General features: G+C 33.9%; 2 protein-coding genes and 1 pseudogene across 2 annotated transcripts; 2 read left to right on the top strand and 1 right to left on the bottom strand.

Moving 5' to 3' along the window:
- The first annotated feature begins 3547 nt into the window (after positions 1-3547).
- On the top strand, positions 3548-4998 carry LOC140061011 (uncharacterized). The gene is made up of 2 exons (XM_072107412.1): positions 3548-3948; positions 4473-4998. The coding sequence occupies exons 1-2, from the start codon at positions 3727-3729 to the stop codon at positions 4836-4838; spliced, it is 588 nt and encodes a 195-aa protein (XP_071963513.1). The 5' UTR covers positions 3548-3726; the 3' UTR covers positions 4839-4998.
- A 4613-nt stretch (positions 4999-9611) lies between these two features.
- LOC140060972 (uncharacterized) lies at positions 9612-13723 on the bottom strand (annotated as a pseudogene).
- Positions 13724-19314: 5591 nt separating this feature from the next.
- Positions 19315-20573, top strand: LOC140060971 (uncharacterized). The gene is made up of 2 exons (XM_072107350.1): positions 19315-20088; positions 20295-20573. The coding sequence occupies exons 1-2, from the start codon at positions 19315-19317 to the stop codon at positions 20571-20573; spliced, it is 1053 nt and encodes a 350-aa protein (XP_071963451.1).
- Positions 20574-25407: the final 4834 nt, after the last annotated feature.

Here is a 25407-nt window from a genome sequence, read left to right as displayed (position 1 = left end):
GAAGGGGTCATTATTATTAAACTGGAAAATTCGGCTTATCAACAAATAAATACTTTCGTTTAAAATGTAAAATAAGACTGCAAAATTGGGCTTATCAACAAATAAATACTTTCGTTCAAAATGTAAAATAAGACTGCACAATTGGGCTTATCAACAAATAAAATACTTTCTTTCAAAATGTAAAATTAAGACTGGAAAATTGGGCTTATAAACAAATAAATACTTTTTTTCAAAATGTAAAATTAAGACTGGAAAATTGGGCTTATAAACAAATAAATACTTCCGTTCAAAATGTAAGAAAACATTTTTTAAATATAATCCTTAAGCTCTGTCTATACTATCAAACTAAATATGATGTGCCCATATTATATAGATATGACGATGTCATATCACTACGATAATCGGGCATATCACTACCATATTTGGGCACATCACACTTTTTTTATTAAACTAGTTGGGACAGTGTAGACACAGAACTATGTGATCGAAACATAAGTCGGAATTGGACTGACGCGATTGATTTAATTGGGTATTTTTATTAATGTAATGATTCATTAAAACCTATAATACCGATACGCGTTTGGTATTGATCAATGGTGCAAAAAACCCTGAGAAATAATGTTATAACGCGATTTGGTGATAGCTTAGCAATAATACAACCCATATACTATTATTATAAATACCTATTACAAATCCATTCATATAACTTTTCATCGCGAACCGAAAATGTATAAATGTTATTCTACAGACAGTAATTATATATTCAAAAGCCATATTATTATTATTATCAATACCTAAATGCGATAGTAATAACCACATACATTATTCCCAATACAAATTTGTGCGTTTAATTCTACAGTAGAAAGAAACGACTGTGCTGACAGGCCAATGACATAAATCACAAGTAAAGTCCCAATTGTTCACTTGCGTTTTGATTGGCCGACCTATTATATTAGATTAATGAAGACTGTTCTTACAACTGTCCAGTCAAAAAGTTACGCGGCGTTTTTTGTAAGAAATATTTCTTGTTTAATTTGGAAAATAGTTTCTCAACTTAAGGCATACTGTTAAACGAAATAGCGCCACCTATAATTAACACTAGAACTGTGCATATTGCTTACTTAAATCATAGACCTATAAATTAGGTCCATGCTTAAATAGTACTTATTTAGTAATAATGTTGCTAATACCTAACTAATATAAGGCTATGCCTAATCGTGATGGTTTAATGTATAACCATTATAAACGGAGACAAACATAATTAGACTTCTTGAATGGAGATCATACGTTTATTTGGAATTATTAATATAGGCATTAGTTGAAAATCATTGCGAGTGTGGCATTTCACAATTTTATGACATTGTAACATTATACTGTATGTGTTGTTGTTCTGACATAGGCCTACAGGTTGGAACAGTGAGCTGTCTTTTGTGAAAGATATTCAGTATATCTTTGTAAATTTGGTGTTAATTGTACTTTTTTTTTCTTATAATTTAATCTTCATGGAAGTGACATTGAATGAAACGGATGAACTTATCAAGTATTATTTCAAGTCTGGGTATACACATGTTGAAAGAGCAGCCACATTGAGTTGCTGTTATGACGTTAACATAAGCATTCGTCAGCTGCAAAGGGAACTACAGCGCCTAGAGCTGTACCGTCACAGACAACAAACTGACATTGATCAAGTTAGAAGATTTATACTAAATCTATTGCAAAGAGGTGGTGAGTTGCATGGTTATCGCTGGATGCATCTGAGGTTGGTAAAGGCAGGTATGGTTGTTAGTAGAGAAAACGTTAGAAAGATTCAGTGGTGGCGCCAGCAGGGGGGCTATGGGGGCTCTAGCCCCCTCGTTGGGGAGCCTAGCCCCCCCCCCGTCGGGGAACACGGGTACTTTTTGTCGGGGAATATAATATACAGTAAAAAACGTTCGCGTTCACTTCATAGGCCTATAGCTTCAGCGCCTAGAAAACCACGACGTTCAATTGACCGTGAGAGTACGTCAGAGGGCTAATATGCAATTTTATGCGATCTAACTTACTACTAAACATTAGCTAGGTACGCACTTGTCTGGCGGTATCCCTTTGTACGAATCGTTCAACGTTGGGTCGAGACGCGTGATATCAAGTTTCATCCAGGGACCAAAATGTGTAATGTGGTTATTTTCCAGGCGAAGTATACCGACGGTTACCGAAGGGAACACGGGTACTTTTTGTCGGGGAATATAATATACAGTAAAAAGTGTTCGCGTTCACTTCGTAGTTAGCTTCAGCGCCTAGAAAACCGCGACGTTTCATTGACCGTGAGAGTACGTCAGAGTGATATTATGCACTTTATATGCATTCATTATTGCCAGCGATCTTAACTTACTACTAAACAATAGCTAGGTACGCACTTGTCTGGCGGTATCCCTTTGTACGAATCGTTCAACGTTGGGTCGAGACGGGTGATATGATGTTCCATCCAGGGACCAAAATGTGTACTGTAGTTATTTTCCAGGCGAAGTTTACCGACGGTTACGTCGTGTACTGCGTCGACGTACGCTACACTACAGCAAAAACGAATTATGTTAATTGTTCGTATGTTCACCAATTTTTTAATTTACAAGTAACCTTCTGTACTGTGGGGCACCTAAAATAAATTTTTCATCCATTTCGTACTAAACAAAAAAACATGCTATTTTTGCTTAGCCAACATCTTATTATAGCTAAGTTATTACATTTTCAATATCCTGTAGACCTATGTCATGAATTTCTCACCACTTGGAAGTCCAGATGGTACGCACGCATACACTTGAGAGGAATAAACTTATTTCCCCGACTGAAAAAGGTCTACGCTTGCGTTTTTTAAGCCTCTAGGCCTGACGTTTCCAAAGTATAAAATGCAATTTTTTGAAGACCTGCAGCTCTAGTTTTAAACATTTTCTTAGCTCAGCCCCAACAATAAAGCTGGTCATATTTCGAAGAACAAGAAATGCATTTTCCGGGACCTAACATCTCTATTTTTCAAACATTTCTTAGCTCAGTCACAACCATGATAGGGACTTATATATTTTGTTTCATGTTTTGAAGTATAATAAGTCCAATTTCCGGGACCTCCAACTCTATTTTTCTAAATTTTCGTTGAACTTTTATTTTTTAAATTGAAAAATATGGATTGAAACAGTCATCGCGCATCGTTTTTTTGCACGCAGTATTTTATTTATGCATTATAAAAAATGGAAAAAATGGCTACCCTAAATCTGATTAAAATGACCTCAAATGACGCTAGAACGCGTTGCTTCCGGGGGCTTCGCCCCCTGGACCCCCACCGGGGGCCCTTGGCGGCCCCCTGTCCCCCAGACTAGTGATGCTCGCTTCGCTCGCATAGCCCCCTCGTCGGGGAATGTAGCCCCCGCGTCGGGAAGATACTGGCGCCACCCCTGGAAAGATTCTACTTGAACTAGATCCAGAAGGGGTGAAGCTTCGGAAAAGGCGAAGATTAGTACATCGACGGTATTCAGCCAGAGGGCCGAATTTTGTATGGCATGTCGATTCAATGGACAAACTCAAACCGTATGGCATTGGTATTAATGGATGCATTGATGGGTTGAGGCGAACAGCACAACAAATGATCCAGCTTATATTGGAGGTTTCTTCTTGAAAGCAGTCAAAAGGATAGGAGGATGTCCTACTCTTGTCAGAACAGACAAAGGAACAGAAAATGGGCATATTGCGGCATTTCCGATGTTTCTCAGAAATCATGATGACACGTTTGCTGGCAAAAAGAGTTACTTGAGTGGCCAAAGTACGGCAAACCAAAGGATAGAATCTTGGTGGGGACAATTAAGGAAGCAGTGCACAGAGTTTTGGATTTTGATTTTTAAATATCTTATTCATGAAGGCCACTTCTCTGGTGACTTATTGGACAAAGAACTTGTTAGATTTGTGTTCATGAGGCTTATTCAGGTTAGTAACTTCTGTCATGAATTTGTGTGTTAACCAACCAGTATCCAATGTAAGGAAGGCATATTCCAATCATAATGCCTGTTGATCATCTGGCATCTTCATGTAGGCCTAAATGTAGAATATCAATTATAAGCATTAAAATGGAAGGCATATCAATTGTGGTTGTCTGTTAATTTATGGGTTTTTTTTCCTAATAAAGGAACGCTTTCAAATTTTAACAAATGCAGTAGTTTAATTAAATGGCTACATTAGATTTTTTTTACCTCAATGTCAATCTAGCTAATGCACTATAGTATTTCATGATCACAACACAAATTTCAACACATCTTCATATGTCATACCTACTGTACAGCTCCTGGTTAAAAAGATATTGCATTTTTTAAATAATGTTAGCTATAAATACATGGATGCCATTTCTGAGAAACAATCATTCGAAACTCGCTTATTCGTTTTCAAGCTTGTAATACGTCGGATTTAGATTATGAATTATGTATTTATGATTATCATTGTCTACATTTATGCAGGATGATCTTGATAGAACAGCGGAGTTATGGGACACTCATTTGATAAGAAGGTCTAAGCAAGACCATGTTACCAATGGATGCCCTCTAGTGATGTTTCAGCTGCCACAGGTTTATCACAGCAGGGATCACATCAAGCAGGTAGATCAGAGGAGAATAGACCTTTGTAAAGAATCCAGTAAATTCAAAGACCAATACCCATGTGATCGTGATCTATTTGAATACTGTTTGAATGCAATCATATTCAACGAATGGGAGATCCCAACTACTCCAGAAGGTTCTATGCTCTTTTACATCAACCTAAGGGATTGTGTTAGAAGAGAAATTGGATTTTTTAGCATTTTAGCAACAAGAAATATTCTAAACTAGAGGGTACTCCGAGAGTACAAACCTCCGCCTACTGTAAAATTCCTCTACATAAAATGCCCCCTGAATATTTTTATTTTTTATTTTTTTTTATTAGCTCTAAGTGTAAATGTGTTAACTGCACACTACAAAGTTGTGGATGATAGTGTGGTGTAATGGTTATGTATCCAGCCTCTCACAGTTGAGGTCGCTGGTTCAAGCCCCACTGAGGGTTTTTTTTTTTTATTATTTTTTTATTTATTATTTTTTTTTTGGTGGACCTTGATCTTTGACCCTGACCCTTCAAAATGTAACCACAATTATATGATGTGTCATTGATCATTGTGGCTAAGTTTGGTGAGAATCGGATCAAAACTGTGGTCTCTAGACAGTAAAATAGTTTTTTGTTAGTTGTGACCTTGACCTATGACCTTTCCCCCTCAAATTCGAACTCGTCCGAGCTTTTTGGGCATAGATCATTGTGTCCAAATTTGGTTAGAATCGGATAAAAACTGTGGCCTCCAGGCTGTTCACAGACACACACACAAACACACACACAAACACACCAACACACACACAAACACACACACAAACATACAGGGGTGAAAACATAACCTCCTTGGCGGAGGTAATAAATTACAATAATTATGGTATTAATACAATATAGATACAACATTTGCAAATGAGGCTACATTAGGTAACTGTACATTGTATGTTTCTTTATGCATAGCTGCCTTGGTTTAAATTACATTTTAATATAATATAATACAATGAAAATGATAAAGATGTATTGTCCTTTTGACTAATTTAAAAAAAAAGTTAAACAAAAAGATTTCGAAAAAAAGTGGGTGATTTTTAAGTATCATAGAATAGGTATTAACTTTCACCGAAAATGAGTCGAAACAAAAATTCATTTAACTGAAATATAGACGTTTTTTTGTTCAAAAAATAACTTTGACTTCCAGTCAAAGTTTTCGATCAAAACATATCCCATAATGCAACGCGCTTGTTTGGCTACTCTGTATGCATAATCATAAAACTTGTTCGCGGTCTGTGTGAGAACACCTCTGTGTGAGAACACCTTCTCACCCGTGACGAGTTGTAAACAATCCTAATTAGCATCATGCATAATGCATACTCGTTGTTTGAAATCTTTGTTTACTTTCGCTCACGACGATTTTCCAGACGAAATGTAATCAAATTAATTTACCTGTTAATTACGTAAACTTTTTGTTTTTGGCGCGAATTTTCGACTTAAAGTGAATAACTTTAATATTTACTTTGATATGGCCAATTTATATTTAGAATATTTTGACCTTCATTTTTTGTGTTTCAAGGGACAATACATCTTTAATAAATAAAACGTACATCATGGTACATTTTAGAGGTCAGAAAAAGAGCTTTAATAAGTTGAAAAGGCATATTTTATATAATTATATCATATTTTATAATTTATGTAGAAATGTGTCGAATGCGTTTGGCAAGCCTAGAAGACACCGACACCAGTTTAGAAATGCTGCTGTTCGTAGATACCAATAGCAATTAGGAAAATAATCTTACAAAAAAGTTAATCCACTTTCCTGGCAATAATGTTCATGTGTATCTTATTTATTTGTTATTCTGATGGGTTCAGTTGCTAGAGAGAGTAAACATTTCAATTATTGGCTCTGTCAAGATTATTTTGTTTTTCCTGTTTGCATTTGATGTTTCCAGCTTAAATAAGAGTCAATACACCAAGAAACTTTACGAGGTCTACCAGTTGAATCTCAATGTCATTAAACATTTGGAGATTTTATAAGATTGTTTCATCCATAAAGCATTTGATTTATTGAAATTATTAGAAAGTTTATTGCCGGAAAAATAACGTATTTAATTTACTATTTTATTAATTTAGGTTCTTCATACAGATAGTTAAAATGTTTTATTGAAAATAACATAGATGTGTCATCGGCATATCATTGATATACAGGATGAACAATAGAGAACCAAGGATATATAATAATCGTGACATGAAAGAATCGATATTTTTTGTTTCCGTTATGTATGATGTATTGATTAGATTAAAACAAATGGTAGTATATAAGATGTCTTCAGAAAATAAAAGTACAAATGATTATCGACAATGAGTGTTTATTCTTCAATTGGTGTGTTCATTTAGTGGAGGTGGATTTTCATTTTTTAATCTTTTTTTAAATTACCTTGTTTACGTTATCGCAGTTGTTGGGTTTATCACTGTCATAATAAACATACAATTATATATCATTCATTGACGCTTTTTACCGTTTGTTTGTATATCAAACATAAAATCAAAGAAATATAGGCCTAGGGTTAATGCTATCTATTAAGGTGTTGCAATTCGTTATTAATACATTGCACAATAAATGGTATGAAATGGTGACGGCATTTTTAAAAAGAGAGAGAGGGAATAAAGAATGAGAATAAGAATAAAGAATGGCGGGAAGCAACTGCCAAAATATTTGCGGACGATATTAAAATATTAAAAGAAATTATAAGCTATATATGATGATTGTGACCTGCTACAGTAGGACTTAGGTATGTTGTCATCCTGGTCAAAGCAATGGTTCCTAATTTTAAGGTTCCACGTTTCTCTTCAATATGTAAAAAAGTTGTTAACCAGAAAGATCTTGGTTTTAATATCGAAAGATTTGAAATTACTCGTCATAAAGAAGTTTGCATGAAAGCTTATCAGAGGATAGGCATCAATAACAGATGTTTTAGGGGATTTCTGAAGCAAAATTGATTACTCTTTTCAAGTCAATCATAAGACCAATTTTAGAACATGCATCGGTTGTTTGGTATCCAAAAAGTAAAGATATAAACCGCTTAGAAAAGGTACTGAGAAATTGATATGATGGACACATACAACTATAAGTCTTCTCCAGTAAGATATTTTTCCCTTCCTTAACCTGAAGGTTTGAGCGGTCAATCCGGAAAGTTATACAAGAACAAGGACAAACACAACATATTTATCGAAACGTCGTCAACAGTTTTTTTAGAACAATATACGTAGTGTAACGAAAACTTTATATATCAACGACTGAAGGTCAATAAGTACCAACGTGGCCAGATTTGGAACTCCTAAATCCAAAATAAAAAAGTATTGAATGAATAAACAATTCGGATTTTGTACCAGAAATTTAATTATGAGGAAAAAAATAGAGCATGGTAATAAGTAGAGAGGCCAAATACTCAAAAGTCCTCTAGAAAAAAATTTGGGAGGATTTTTTGGTTAATAGCAGGCAACCATGTTGGATGGATCCTTTGTGGGTTGACAAAAATAATAGGGGTGGATGCAATCCTCAGTTTTGGGGTTTAAGGTCAGTTTATAGGGTCAAACAAGGTCAAAATATAGGATTTTTACGTTTTTTCATGGAAAATCAGCTACATATACAGATCTATTCACAAAAAAAAAACTATTTTTGAAGATCATCTAGTCATTTCATATTAAAGTAATTATATACAGATAAACATTTTATTCTACACATAAAAATATAGGAAATTAAATACAAAAGTGTCATTTTCTCAAAAAAATTTAGATAGAAAATTGGTTAATTACACAAACTTTTATAGACTTTTCCCAGTCTGTTGGTAATTTGTCTTTTTTTATGTTGTCCACCAGTCAGCGTTTCGATTTTTGTCCGGAAAATAGGTACAGTATTATAGGTATGAAACGCCATATAGCCTATTTATATTTTACTATAATATTATTACTACCTATATATAACGTAATATTGAGAATTTTTTAGTCGCGTTCAGCTCACTATAGTCGGTCGGTTGGTTGGTCGATAAACACTAACTTGAGCACGCGACTGCAGCCATGTATATGACCTTGCTTTTGGGGGTTTATGTTTTCTAGAAATCTCAAAAACAGAGACGCCCTATACGACCTAAAGTTGAAAAATTGTGTTGGGGTCTCTGTTTTTGAGAAATGTCAAAAACAGAGACCCTGGCCCCTATAACAAGAGTTGTAGATGATAAGAGTTGTAGATGATTGGAACTCATTACCCAGTCATGTAGTAGGCACAATCGGTCAATGAGTTCAAATCGGGCATTGCTAAATATTGGTCTGACCACCACATCATGTTTCGGCCGTACGTTACTGAAGAGTTTGCAGTTATGACGATGGTCAAGGTAAATTCAAGGTAAATAACATAATTATTGAAGTTGTTTTGTTCAATCTTTGAATGATACAATACAATAACAAACGTTTTTGCTGATCGGTTTCGAAAAATCTTGAAAGAGAAACCTGGGTCAATTGATTCTCTGTTTTTGAACACCCTAATTAATTGGACTCTATCAAAGTTAGAAGGTTCTCCATCTTGAGACTTGCATCTATGCTTTCTTGGTTTTTGCTTTTATGACTATACTATTTATGCTCGTCGGTGATAAAAGATCAAACTCCATAAGCAATCAGCACCAAATATTTTAAAAACTGAGTGGATCATTTATGATTCAAAATAGAATTATATGGTACAAGAAGAAACAATTCATTCAGTGATAGGTTCTGCATGACATGGTACATAAACATAATACACAATATCTTTTCGACCTGACGGATGATGAGGAAGAGGTCACATTTAAAGTAACAACTTATTGAAAGAGAAAAAAAGTAGAATTTTATAAGCCACTGAGATAGCATTGCTCAAAACCTTGCGGATTTCTATAAGGCAACCATTTCTAATAGTGCATATCAAAACAAAATTTACGAAAAAAAAGCGGACAGAAAATCTGCTGACCAACCATTGAAGTTGGTGAATATCATAAAGTAGAGCATGATCATAGACCAATTTCAATTTCTTCAGCCAAATCTGACTTTATACATATCTTATTGGATGGCGTTGACATACTCACAGATGTTCCAGAAGCTGAAAACTTAAAAACATGATAGTCATTCACTACCAGTTTAAGGATTAAGTAAACATTGCTGTCAGGCATTTTAGTTACCTATAAATAATGAATTCAGAGAGAACAGTACAAAAATGATACGAGTTGGTAACAGTGAGTAGATTTTCAAGATGCAAGGTAAACAATGCGAAATGATCTGCTATGGCAATCACGAAGAAGCTCATGTGCTTATACATGACAGTTGATGTGTAATGATGTGCACTTTTTAACTCGTATAGCAAAAACATACTAAAGAACGATATCTGGTATAGTGAACAACAAAGTGGCTGAAAAATCAAATCACCTTTCGTGTCTTTACAGGTTGCAAGACATCATCATTTGCTGGTTATGGGAAGGCGAGTCATACTGGAAATCATTCGTAACGCATCCACTCCTTGTAATGGAATTTGCAAATCAGTATTATGGTTAAAATGAATTGTGTCGTTTGGAAGTTACATAATGTATGTAAACAAAAGAGCCAGATATATTTGTTGCCGTAAACATGCATGTGTGACTGCTGAATACCCAGCTGGCTAATATGCATTTGTCATTATGTAATAGAAGAAATACCCACACCAGTAGTTTAAAACCTTCCAAGTTCAAATTCCGGTCATGTTGATATCCAATGGTCATTTCCAACACACAACCCCTCTGTGATGTTTTTAAAATTTCAGTAGCCTTAAATTTCAGTTATTTTGATACTCCATGGCTCCCCTGAACTTTCAAGTTACCTTAATACCTGGAATAAGCTAATGAAACATGTTTTTGCATGAATAATAAAACTCTTTATTCAAATGCTTATATTATATATAAATGTCATCAATAGTAGTTACAATTCAACGCCAACACATAAAACTGCCAAGATAAGGTTGTGAATTAAGACTTTTACTACAGTATTACATTATGAATGAGATTTTCTTTTACCTGGAATGTATATGGGGATGCGGCAAGTTTTTACATAATGCATACATTTTTAAGAAATATTTATAGAAATCACTAACCATGTTATGCGTTAGAATATGTTTAGTAAAGTGCATTATGTGCAAAGTAAATTATGAATAAAACAGTATTATTCTTCCAGTTAACTGTTTTTTACATATTATAATCAACTTATCTATTTTTACAAACAAACAATATGTATGGCAACGGATTTAAGAAATCTTATCAATAACATCGTTAGGCCTAATACTGTACTTAATTTTTCATTATTTCACTAAGATGTTTCGTACAATACAAAAACTATGGAACTATATTCTTGGAACACATGATTACCTTTTAAAGTAATCATTTACCACTCTAAAAAAAACACAAATGTTTTTTTCAATAAACAAAAATTACCTTTTACATAACTTAAAATAAAATGATGTTTCATTTATCCTATACAGTACTGTAGTATATCAAAACTCTTGGATACATCTCCGAGCTTTACACCTCGACTACAGTGATCACAATATTGACATTTGCTGCTCAATATTGTGAACATAATATCAAATAAAAATATAACATAATCATGATGGTATTATTGTTTGGTAACGATTTGAACTTTTCTTTTGAAAAATATTTTTTTCACTCCATAGTGCACACTGACTTGATTCGACTTTAAATGCTCATACAATATAAAAACTATGGAACTATATTCTCGGAACACATGTAAATAAACATGATTCCATAATTATTATAAAACAACAAATATTTTAAATCATTTACTTTTTAAAGAAGTGGTCAATATCATTTACAAACAACACTTTCAAAATATCACAAATGGAAACATATTTAAAAAAAAAACAACAAACAAAACTTCCCTTATATATCATTTTAGATTTAAAATGTTTTAGAAGAGGTTTCATTTATCATATACTGTATTACAGTATATCACAACACTTGGATACATCTCCGAGCTTTACACCTCGACTGCAGTGATCACAATATTGACATTTGCTGCTCAATATTGTGAACATAATATCAAATAAAAATATAACATAATCATGATGGTATTATTGTTTGGTAACGATTTGAACTTTTCTTTTGAAAAATATTTTTTTCACTCCATAGTGCACACTGACTTGATTCGACTTTAAATGCTCATACAATATAAAAACTATGGAACTATATTCTCGGAACACATGTAAATAAACATGATTCCATAATTATTATAAAACAACAAATATTTTAAATCATTTACTTTTTAAAGAAGTGGTCAATATCATTTACAAACAACACTTTCAAAATATCACAAATGGAAACATATTTAAAAAAAAAACAACAAACAAAACTTCCCTTATATATCATTTTAGATTTAAAATGTTTAAGAAGAGGTTTCATTTATCATATACTGTATTACAGTATATCACAACACTTGGATACATCTCCGAGCTTTACACCTCGACTGCAGTGATCACAACATTGACATTTGCTGCTCAATATTGTGAACATAATATCAAATAAAAAAAAATTAACATAATCGTGATTGTTATAATCATGCTAAAATCACATATTATCATTTTTTTAGCTACTTGTTTAGTTTTCTACACAATGTCCATTACCCAAATGTTATTTTCTAACACAGCACTGAACTCTGATCGAAATTCAATGTAGTCCTTGAAGCTGGAAGCCAATTCAAGGATGCACCCAAATACCGCAACTGGACGTCTCTCAAAGTCAGACTGTTGAACATAACGCACTGTTATTTTCTTTCCCAACATTTGATTAGCTCCTTTAAATAAAGAAATAAAAAGATAAATACATATAATGATATTTAATAAAATATTATTAATAATTTAAGGCTAGCCTCTACTACTAGTAGTACTGAGTGAAAAAAACTGAAAACATATGGGATAGGGTTCATCTTTATCAATCATAGTGAAACATTTTTTTTTCCTATTTGAGGTCAAACCTCATTTAAAGTGATCATTGATTAGATCACAAGTAGAACTATAAAAGGTGATAATTTATGCGGAAAAAAATTGAAATGATGTAAAGTTTGCCAGTTTTTGAGTAAAAAAATCATTTTTACATTAAAGATTTCACAGCGCAAATCTAAAAAAAACTCAAACCTCCTGCAAACCACTTATATTATATTGATTATAACAATAACATGATTAGATCTAAAAAGTAGACAATTAATAAAACAAAATTATTAAAATTTTGGGTTGAAAAACATACATTTTTCTGGCAAAAATACTGGTTTCAAAGTGCAAATCCCTAAAAAATAAATATCATTCAAACCAATTATTAATTAGATCATATAGAACTATAAAAGGAGATAATCTAAAAAAAAACCTTCGAGAAACCTCCTTCCAACTAATTAATAATAATATTAATTAGATCACTAGTAGAACTATATTAGTTGTTTTCATCTAATCAATAGTAATTGGTTAAATTTTGTTGTTGTTGCACAGTTAGTAATACCCTTTAAAATATACAAAAATCTTTTTTTTCACTAATTTGGAAAAAAGTATTTATGTCTAGGGATAGAGGCTAGCCTTAACATCGGTTAAAAACCTTATTTTCAAATGAACTTACCTGTAGTGTATCTCATAAACGTCATTAACTTGTCCACAGACAAGACTCTTTATAAATTTGAGAAGAAGTTTATTAGTATTTTTTTGTTCTTCTGATGCATCTTGTGGCAGATTTAACGCAGCTATGACGCGCTTGGTTGTTGGTATAGCTGTTTGACAGATATCTTCAATGTTCATCGTATATAGGGCGGGTTTCAAGTGTTCTACAAACACGCTGTGCCAGCATCTACATATGTATGATGTTCTCTGTATCAAGGTACGGTGGGCAGCATCCTGTAGAATTGCTCTAATATTTTCACTCGTAGCATTTCTTTTTACCTTGTAATTGTCGAGGATATCAAATAGGTCCTCTTCATCCACATCTGAGAAGTTGTTCAGTGCCGTTTCTAAAACAATTTTTTCACTGTCTGCAACTAATTCTAAAAAAGTGGGTATCATTGATGGATGGTTTTGATTGATAATGGTGTCATCTCCAGCCATCACATATGTAAAAATGGTACTGCTAATTTGAACGGGAAGAAATTTCCTGCTTATATCCGATAACCAGAACTTTTGCCGTGGCTTGCCACTTTTCTTTGCTCATATTATCCCGTATACAGGGTACCTTCAGATGTTCTCCCACAGTATATAAATTGTAGAAATCCTCCCAAAATTCACTAAGAACATCTCTTAATACACCACCAAAGTCTTCACCAAGTTCAAGTTGGCCATTAGGCATAACCATTTCAACCTCAATAGGACAATCAAGGTCAGTATTGATAAAGAAATCTGTAAGTTCTTTCAAAACATGGCCCCGGTGCAGCATTACTTTAGTATACTTGGGAATGACAGGATTTTCACTCTCAACCTCATCCTCAACCTCATAATTTAACAAGTTATTCATTATAGACAGACCTTCATTCGTATCGTTGTAATTCAATAAATCATTTGATATGGGAAGATTATTGGCTACTACTTTTGCTTGCACAGTTGGTGTGCCTAGATCCACAAAAGTATTAGCATTGTAACGCGAAATTTGGTCCGGGGCCAAAACTGGTCCGGTCGGATCGATTTTGGCGTTGAAACAGCCGCTAAAACAGGTCCGGCTAGGCCAAAACTGGTCCGGCCTTCAAAATCGCTTATTTATCCTTACAAATGTCATAAGAAGCCTGAAAAAAGTCCAAATGGTTGAAGTAAACTATGCTTTGAGTAAATATACTAAATATTACCGTAAAATCGAGAAGAAATTATCGAAACAGAGAGATTAAAAATGTGCAAGAATAATTCGGCGCTCGGTTTGGAATCTTCAAATATTCCATTGTAAAATTCGTAGGATAAAGTAATATCCCCCTCTGATTTTTTTTTGAGGTGCGGGGTGGGTGTTAGCATAGTCAAAAAGGACTTTTCATTCATTGTATTCATATATTTTGATTAAATAAGGTTTGATTATATATTCTCACATATTTCCTCATTTTATCGTTTCAAATTAATACATTTTCAGTATATTACCGGGCGGTTTAGAATTTGTTTTTAATAATATTGTATAACTTTAACTTGCACTGAAGGGTTTAAAAAAGTGGGTTCAACCAGGGAAGAGTTAAATTACAATTTAACTCTTCCCTGGTTCAACATCAACTTTTTGCGATCGTATTTTAACGTACTGTATCTGTTTTAAAATGAAATGTCAGTAAAATTATAAAATGATCACCTATTTATTCTTCAAAGTGAGGAATTATATTTTAGTTATTCTTTGTCTGCATACATATTACAAAATTTAGATTTCATAAATACTCATGGTTTCAGCCGATGCGATAGTAAATTAATTTGACACGAATTTAGAATAGCATGATATAAAAGAACACTTTTGTTGTTTTTTTAATGGATGAGGACTACTTGGCATGCCTTTCCGCCAAAACAAAAAAGAACTTAAAATGTTTTCACTTATATTTATAAAAGAAAAAACAAACGGTTATATTAAACCAAAACCCCATTGGCTGTTGGTACTGTTTTTGCAGGAAAACAAAATTGTTTTTATCCATTTTTGGTCAAAGTGAATAACTATTATGGAACATTATCATTTTTCAGGGGACAATAAATCATCAATAGATCAACAAATGTCCCTCCTAAAACTTTAGGTTTTTCTAAAAATTATTTCGCATTTAAAAATAGCTATAGATTGTGTCGTTAATATGATTAAGTTTAGCCGATATTAATGCGCCATCTATTTCGTGTAGAAAGTACAGTAGGCCTATAATAATCTACATGATAATGCAAAATTACATATTATAAACAGTATACTTTGTGTAACTGCATAAAGTACTTAATATTTTGTATATCATTTACGATACAATAGTAATACGTCGCATTTACATACAAACATTAATAGAAAAAAATGAATTTACCATGTGTGCCGTTTTTTGGGTAGAGAGGCTATAAACCAGGAGAAGCCGGAGCCTCTCGTTTCACCAAGACATAAAATATGAAGTGATCGTAGAAGAATGAAATAAAAAAAACAAGATATTAGAATAAGAGCATGGGATGATAATATAAATGAAAACCGTAAGGTTAGGGCCCACGCACGGTGCAAGTCCAAGCTCCTTATATCTTGGCTCTGTGAGACGCATCATACCCAAAACTTATATTATTTTTTATTTGAAAAAACAGATTTGTGTATTATAGCACGTCCTTTTAATGAGGAAAGGTATTAAAGTTGTTTTCTCTAAAAAATTTCGCACAACAAGTTGAAGATATTTGGCTCAATTTCACAATGTTGTACATCATACCGATTGTCGGTAAATTCGCTTACAAAAATGACAGCATGTAAATCCAAAGGTCGCAGTGTAGCTTCATCTGCGTAATTGTCCACAAGAGCAGCGTTTAAGGTTTCTTCGGTGATGTAGTCCCAATATTTGCGGGCGAGATACTTGCGTATTAGATGGTATGGTCTGCGGATGTACTTTCGTTCCGATGTGTCAAGTAACCCCTCCTCTTGTTTTTCAACGTCCAAAACTGGCTCAACATGAGCACAAACATTTGAAAGATACACATTTCTTTCCGAAATTTCAGCATCACTATTTGTTAATGGGCAATACTCCCAGCCATTGAAAATGTGGTTGATTTTTTCTTGTGCCATATTTGTAGACAATGGTTTTCGTCATTGTTGCAAATGCTTAAATTTCCAACTCGGAGCCCCATGTTCCATCCTTAGACATAGCTGTATCACTTGTGTATTTTTCGAATGATTTGCTGTCGCAGTTTTCAAAGATACGTCTGTTTTGGACATAAACTCATATGGTCCCTCACAATCATGGTGACTTTAGACACCAACAAGAACGTAACTAAGCGCTCTAAAGCTGAGGCAGGTCCCGTCTCCGCGCATCCTGGCTGTTTTCGTGGGTTTTGCTGCCTTGTTCATTTCTCTTTGATTTGTATTCACGTCTTGTAGGCCTATGATATTTTAACGTCGATTCCAAACAAAAATGATTTTTATGCTTGCCAATGTGCATCTACTGGGTTTGGTGAACTAGCCTCGTAAGAACCACAGAATATCACATCATCTAATTGTTGATCAAGATGCTTGTCCTGTCTAACGTTTTGAGAGGGTCCTTCTTCCTTGTATTTCTCAGCATTGTGGTGTTCCATTGATTCATTTGCAGCTTTTTCGGGCAGATTATTTGACAATTTAAAAGGCAGGTTGCTTCCATTGACGATTAGTGGCGAACGGATGGTGAAGTACTGCCGGACGTTTGAGTGTTGGGGCAATCATGTTTTGATGAAGAGGTTGGTGGAAAGATATATGGCTTCAGAAGTATCCCGTTAACACGTTTGATAACACTGTCGTCATCTAGCCCTATTAGAGAATATGATCTCTTCCGAGTTTTGAAGTAATTTTGTATGGACCTAACCATTTATTTTCCAGTTTTCCTCCCTTCCTTTTTTTCCTTCGCAGATCTTTCATCAATACATAATGTTCCGCATTCGAATTCAGTTGGTTGTGCATGCCTTCTGTCATAATTGATTTTCTTTCTTTTCTGGGCCGTTTCGATGTTTTTTTGCGCAGTATTTTTGAAACACGCAAATGGCCTAAATCATGTTCTAAAATTGATCAAAACGTAATTTTAAGAATTTTAAAATGTTAATGCGTGATTTCGCACGCAAGGCCCTGGTTAAGCGTACCGTTTTTAATATGTTTACCTTAGTTGATGTATAGTGAATTTTATTGTTTTAAATTACAGTATTTACTGTATAAAAATATAAAACATAATACAGGTAATAATATTATTACATTGTAACAATCAAATACAGTAGGCCTATTTAGGACTCATACATTTTGAATCAAATATATGAATTGTGTTTTGCAAGATTGAAATAAACCTACTAGCTAGTCAAATAATTCATTGTATTGTAGCCTACGTTCAGCTCTACGTTATAACATTTTGAGTTGAGCGACAATGGGTGTAGCCTATAGACTTAGTCGCTCGCATCCATCCCATCCACGTTAGATGTGCCACAGCTTTTTTCAGCTGCGGTCCTGGATTGCGGTGTAAAGATTTTTTTTAAAAATTACAAATATTACCAGTAGGCCTAAATAATGATATTAGAGCGAAATAATTGAAAAGTTCATATTTTGGATAATTTTGAGAAAATGGCAAATTTAACCCTCTTATTTTTGGCTAAAACTTTATTACGGCACTATAAAATGATGACGCAACCCACGCGTACACCAACCAGTGATATTATTAGAGCGTAATAAGTAATTGAATTCTTAAAAGTCCATAATTTGGGGTGATAAAAAAAATCTCTGTACTAAATAACGTTTTTACTTTCTTTTTTTTCGCTAAGACTATTACAAAACTCGTGTTCGTCGTACAGCTAAATTCGTGAATGTGGGAACCGGTCGTTCCACTGTGGTGTCGTTTGTCGATTTTTGATCTTTATTAATGTTAGTATTGCTACCCATATCGATTATTATTATCGTTATTGTTTTATACTATTAATAGAGAGGCCCTTGGTGGCCACTTGCACCACAAAATGTGGACTGGAAAAAAAATAAGGCGGGTGTAATTTCTTACAAAGGCACAAAAAAAAGATACTGATAGCAGTAATGACAACAACCTAAAATAATAATACTAATAATAATTAACGTTCTATATTTTATTATTAATCATTATTGAATACGCCCAAGACGTATTCAGTTTGTACATAATAATTATGATCTAAGATCTAAGACATAATATACAATTACTAGAGGGCGCTATTAGTTTTAAACGAACTGAACAATAGAATATCCCAAAATCCGATTAGAGTTTCTTTAATTAGTGTTTCGATAATTTCTTTTAGTTTGTACGGTAATATTTAGTATATTTACTTTAACCATATGAACTGTTTGCAGGCTTCTTAACACATTTTAAAGAATAAACAAGCGATTTTAAAGGCCGGACCAGTTTTTGCCTAGCCGGACCTGTTTTAGCGGCTGTTCAACGCCAAAATCGATCCGACCGGACCAGTTTTGGCGACCAAAATCGATCCGGCTGGACCGATTTTGGCCGGACCAATTTTGGCGTGACATAATCACTATCAGTTGAAGTAATATCAGACATATCTATCGGAAGTAAATCTTCTCCCATTTCACTTTCCATCCATGCACGGCTGGTTGATGGTTTATCTATTCCAATCAAACCTCTTGAAGTAGCAATTAAGTAGAACCTTAATAGAGGGAGGCCTGTTGATTCATAAAGCTGTCCTATTGTTTCGCTTTCGCTCATTGCTTTTTCCTCAACATTTTGAAGGTCAAATGTATATTGTTCCACTGGTCCAAATTTATTTCCAGTTACAAAAAAGAATCCTTTAGCCTTTGCCACTATATCTTTCTTCAAAGATCTCTTCTCCATTCTAGCTTCTCTTCGCCCTCCGCCAGTGGATTCCTTTCTAATGTGTTTTCCATCCACCTTAAGTCCAATCTGGATCTTTCTTAGAGTTTCCGTTGCATTTGAATTTCCGGGGCGTGAAAATGATTTGGACTTTTTCTTCTTTGTTTCTGTTTCACTTTCATCTCGTAAGAATTTTTTTCTTAATCTAAGAAAATCGCAAACCTAATGTATAGAGGTAAGAAGGTGGATGAACACATCCTTAATATATCATCATATAGACTATCGTTCTTTCAAAAGCTAGCGCTCAGCCGTGGCTTACAATTTGCTTACCCTCACCGAGTTTCATCCAGGGAAATTAAAGCAAATTTCGAGAAAGCGTACTGGAAGCTGGAGCCTAAAATTGTTGGTGAGGAAACTAAAGAATTAACAGCAGCTACTCTAAAGTCTATCGCACTTAATTATATAGAAAGGAAAGGACCATCCCCACCAAAAGCCTTAACAAGAGCGCTTGGCCAATTAAAGAAGAGAGATGATGTAATCATCACAAAGCCAGACAAAGGATCAGGAGTAGTAGTCATGGATAGAAGTGAGTATGAACATTTATTATGTGAAGCATCGGTCAACAATGTTTCCAAATTTATACCAATCTCTACTGAACAACCAAGAACAAGAGGAAGACCAATGACACATTACCATCCACTCTTGAAAAAGGAGAAAGATATGATTTCAACGGTTCATAAAATTCTTCCAAAAGAAATTGCTAAATCAATTTGTCAAACCGGATCAAGGTTAGCTCATTTGTATGGATTGCCTAAAACACACAAAGAAAAGTTATCTATGAGACCAATCTTGTCAGCAACAGGTACCTACAATTATAAATTAGCTCAGTGGCTGGATGAGAAGTTGAAACCGCTATCCCAGAACGTATATACAATAGATGATGTATTTAGCTCTGCAGCTGATATACGCTCAACCGTTATAAATGCTAGTGATATTTTGGTATCATAATGATGTCTCGTCCTTATTCACAAATGTTCCTTTAACCGAGACAATTCAAATTATTGCTGATAAAGCATTTACTAACAACTGGTTCAACGATAATTATGGACTAAACTTAGATAAGGACGATTTAATTGTACTCCTCAATAATATTGATAGCAACGAAAGATCAGCTATTCCAATTTAATGGTAACTTGTATGAACAGGTTGATGGAGTTGCAATGGGATCACCTCTAGGGCCCCTTTCGGCAAATGTATTTATGTGCCACATCGAGGAACGCCTTGAATCTACGAACCACATGCCCAAATACTACAAACGGTATGTTGATGACACACTAGTATTCATGCCAAATCTAGAAGCAGCCAATGAATTTTTAGCTTTACTTAACACAACCCATCCTGCGAAAGCGTTCACAATGGAAACTACCGTGAACAATTCAATCCCTTTCCTAGGAATGCTGATAACCAAAGATTTGGGTTTATAGAAAGCCAACAGACACAGGCTTATTGCTACACTACAATAGTCACGTTGACAACAAGTATAAAAGGTCACTTATTAGTCGCGTGGAAGCGACTCTATAGTTCACTATGTCGGTCGGTTGGTCGGTCTGTCTGTCTGTCGGTCGGTCTGTCTGTCGGTCTGTCTGTCTGTCTGTCTGTCTGTCTGTCTGTCCGGTATCACTATGCGTTTTATCGCTTTATGACCTTATCTTGATATCAGTTTAATCTAGCTAAGTCAATTTTTCACAGAATATTCCTTATGGCCAGGAATCGATGTGGTTATGTTTTCACGGTGCGCAATAAAAAATTACGCGGTCTACGCACGATTTAACGAATTCACGTTTGTAATCATATCTTAACAACCATGAATCACAATTAAATAAAATTTGGTACTCATAAATTTCAGGGCATAAATCATCATATGGCAATACAATTACGTGAGTAGCGCATGTAACGCATGCGTACGCGCGCTTAAAATTTTCAAAATTTATTTTCGATGAAATAAGAGTACGTTTCAGGCAATTTTAAGCGTTTACAAAATTGCCATGAGTGCGCAGATGTTTGCGCGCGCACTGCGCGTTAAATGTTATTGCGCACTCTTTTTGCCCAATTTCTGTTTTCTTGACTTACTTTTCAACTTGAAATTACGTTATACGAGCACGTCAAAAGTGACCGGCTACGCACGTGTAAATAAAAATGTTTTTAAACATTTCAACATTTTTAAACATGTTCAGTAATTTCGGTCGGTATAGTTCACTATGTCGGTCGGTCCGTCTGTCTGTCGGTCTGTCTGTCTGTCGGTCTGTTTGTTTGTCGGTCCGGTATCACTATGCATTGTAGCACGCGACTTAATGGCTGTTGACCTTGTTATAACTATGTTAAATCGGGCTTACAAACTATCGTCGACCCACCAGCTTTTTAATGATGAATGTGAAATTCTAAGGAAGATTTTTAAGCGTCTGAAATATCCAGATGAACTAATAACAACAACCATACAGAACTTTAAACCAGCAGAGAGCAATAACAACACTGCAGAAGGTGAAACAGATTTATCCGAAATACCAGTGCGAATCATCCTGCCATTCAAAGACCAGAAATCTGTGAACTCCGTCAAGCGACAACTATGCCAACTAAGTCACAAGATAAACAAAAACATTGTCCCTGTATTCATAAGTAAAAAAAGTTAAAGATAACATTAGGAAAGTCGAAAAGAAACCTACTATTATAAGTCAACAATGTGTTGTGTATAAATTTAAATGTGACTTGTGCGATGCAAGTTATGTGGGATAAACATGCCGACACCTCTACCAACGCATTGTTGAACATAGTAGATGCTTAATAGGACAGCATTTTGAAGGATCATAACGTGATTGTTAATCCAAGTAAAATTAATTCATGTTTTAGTATACTTAGGAAACGCAAAAACAAATTTTACTGTCTTATCTATGAAATGTTGTATATCAGACAATTAAAACCTAGTCTGAATAAACAAAGTGACTCTGTAAAAGCTAAGCTTTTCATTTGACAGGATGTTAGACAATAGGTCTTTTGTTATTTAAACTTTGACCCTTGGCTTGTGCTACTTAATTAGTTGTTGTTTTATATTTTATTCATTGGACTTGATAATGACCCCATGATGGAGTCGAAACGTCGTTCTCTTTTAAGCGTTATTTTTATATTATGTATTTACAATAAACGTACCCTCATTCTTGTTAAGATTGTTGCATTTTTTGACTCTGAATCATTCGAATCTGACGAATCCGACATCTGAAAAACCAAAACAAAGTGAAACATTTCTCCTTTTTAAATAAAAACATATTTCCCACCCAAAAAAATTAAACACCACTTACAATAATACTAAATTTATATATAAAAAGTAGTAAACAAAATTTTCTTTATTGTATTAGCCTTTATCTAAAGAAACAAATCAGTGTTGTTTTTTAAAGGAAATTTTTGTTGAATATGTTATTTTAATGTCACATAATAGTTATTCACTCTCACAAAAAATTGGGTCTGACAAAAATTTATTTACCTGAGAAAAATGTAATTTAAAGCAAAAAAATGGTCAAATTGTCTGGAAGACAATGAGTTTTTGGGTAATTTAACTATTTATTTTGTCTTTTTATAAGTGAAATAATTTTTTTCCCCCGTTTTTTTTCTTATGGAAGTGAACAACTTCATTAAAACTGCAAAATGGCCTATTCAAAGTCTGATTTTAAAAATCTTTATTTTTCATGATTTTGAGGGACAATACATCTTTAAGTAAATGTATATAATAGCTAATATGCCCGCCGGCAGGTCTAGCGTAATCACGCACTTCCTCCTCTGTGCGGCCACCATAAAGAAATAGGCCTAGGCCCAGTACAGTAGGAGGTTAAGTGCAAGCCTAGGGCCTAGCCTAGTGTAAATATGTATTACGTTCTAGACCATTTTGTGATTTTCGAAAAAACTTGTTAACATAAAAACATCAAAGTGTACAGAATAGCTTCAAATCGCATTTGGAGACGTTTTCGACCATTTTGTGATTTTCGAAAAAACTTGTTACCATAAAAACACCAAAGTGCTTAGGATAGCTTCAAATCGCATTTTGTGATTTTCGAAAAAACTTGGTTACACAAAAACATCAAAGAGCACGAAATAGCTTAATATCGTATTTAAAAACGTGTTAGACGCTTCAAATCGCATTTGGAGACGTTTGAGACCATTTTGTGATTTTCGAAAAAAACTTGTTAACATAAAAACATCAAAGTGTACAGAATAACTTCAAATCCCATTTGGAGACGTTTTAGACTATTCTGTGATTTTCGAAAAAAGTTGTTACCATAAAAACATCAAAGTGTACAGAATAGCTTCAAATCGAATTTGGAGACGTTTTAGACCATTTTGTGATTTTCGAAAAAACTTGTTAACATAAAAACACCAAAGTGCTTAGAATAGCATAAAATCGCATTTGGAGACGTTTTAGACCATTTTGTGATTTTCTAAAAAAGGTGTTAACATAAAAACATCAAAGTGTACAGAATTGCTTCAAATCGCATTTGGAGACGTTTTCGACCATTTTGTGATTTTCGAAAAAACTTGTTACCATAAAAACACCAAAGTGCTTAGGATAGCTTCAAATCGCATTTTGTGATTTTCGAAAAAACTTGGTTACACAAAAACATCAAAGAGCACGAAATAGCTTAATATCGTATTTAAAAACGTTTTAGACGCTTCAAATCGCATTTGGAGACGTTTGAGACCATTTTGTGATTTTCGAAAAAAACTTGTTAACATAAAAACATCAAAGTTTACAGAATAACTTCAAATCCCATTTGGAGACGTTTTAGACCATTCTGTGATTTTCGAAAAAAGTTGTTACCATAAAAACATCAAAGTGTACAGAATAGCTTCAAATCGAATTTGGAAACGTTTTAGACCATTTTGTGATTTTCGAAAAAAATTGCTAACATAAAAACACCAAAGTGCTTAGAATAACATAAAATCGCATTTGGAGACGTTTTAGACCATTTTGTGATTTTCTAAAAAAGGTGTTAACATAAAACCTCAAAGTGTACAGAATAGCTTCAAATCGCATTTGGAGACGTTTTCGACCATTTTGTGATTTTCGAAAAAACTTGTTTCCATAAAAACACCAAAGTGCTTAGGATAGCTTCAAATCGCATTTGGAGACATTTTAAACCATTTTGTGATTTTCGAAAAACTTGGTTACACAAAAACATCAAAGAGCACGAAATAGCTTAATATCGTATTTGAAAACGTTTTAGACCATTTTGAGCATTTCGACAAAAATTTTTCACACAAAACATCAAAGTGTACAGAATAGCTTCAAATCGCATTTGGAGACGTTTTAGACCATTTTGTGATTTTCGAATAAACTTGTTAACATAAAAACACCAATGTGCTAAGAATAACTTCAAATCGCATTTTGAGACATTTTAGACCATTTTGTGATTTTCGAAAAAACTTGTTAACATAAAAACACAAAAGTGCTTACAACAGCTTCAAATCGCATTTGGAGACGTTTGAGACTATTTTGTGATTTTCGAAAAAAACTTGTTAACATAAAAACATCAAAGTGTACAGAATAACTTCAAATCCCATTTGGAGACGTTTTAGACCATTCTGTGATTTTCGAAAAAAGTTGTTACCATAAAAACATCAAAGTGTACAGAATAGCTTCAAATCGAATTTGGAGACGTTTTAGACCATTTTGTGATTTTCGAAAAAAGTTGTTACCATAAAAACACCAAAGTGTACAGTATAGTATAAAATCGCATTTGGAGACGTTTTAGACCATTTTGTGATTTTCTAAAAAAGGTGTTAACATAAAAACATCAAAGTGTACAGAATAGCTTCAAATCGCATTTGGAGACGTTTTCGACCATTTTGTGATTTTCGAAAAAACTTGTTACCATAAAAACACCAAAGTGCTTAGGATAGCTTCAAATCGCATTTGGAGACATTTTAGACCATTTTGTGATTTTCGAAAAAACTTGGTTACACAAAAACATCAAAGTGTACAGAATAGCTTCAAATTGCATTTGGAGACGTTTTAGACCATTTTGTGATTTTCGAATAAACTTGTTAACATAAAAACACCAATGTGCTAAGAATAGCTTCAAATCGCATTTTGAGACATTTTAGACCATTTTGTGATTTTCGAAAAAACTTGTTAACATAAAACACAAAAGTGCTTACAACAGCTTCAAATCGCATTTGGAGACGTTTGAGACCATTTTGTGATTTTCGAAAAAAACTTGTTAACATAAAAACATCAAAGTTTACAGAATAACTTCAAATCCCAATTGGAGACGT

Source organism: Antedon mediterranea, chromosome 10 (genome assembly GCF_964355755.1).
Source record: "Antedon mediterranea chromosome 10, ecAntMedi1.1, whole genome shotgun sequence".
Classification (NCBI taxonomy): Eukaryota; Metazoa; Echinodermata; class Crinoidea; order Comatulida; family Antedonidae; genus Antedon; species Antedon mediterranea.
Note: the sequence above shows the minus strand (reverse complement) of the source record. Positions and strands in the feature narration are given on the sequence as shown.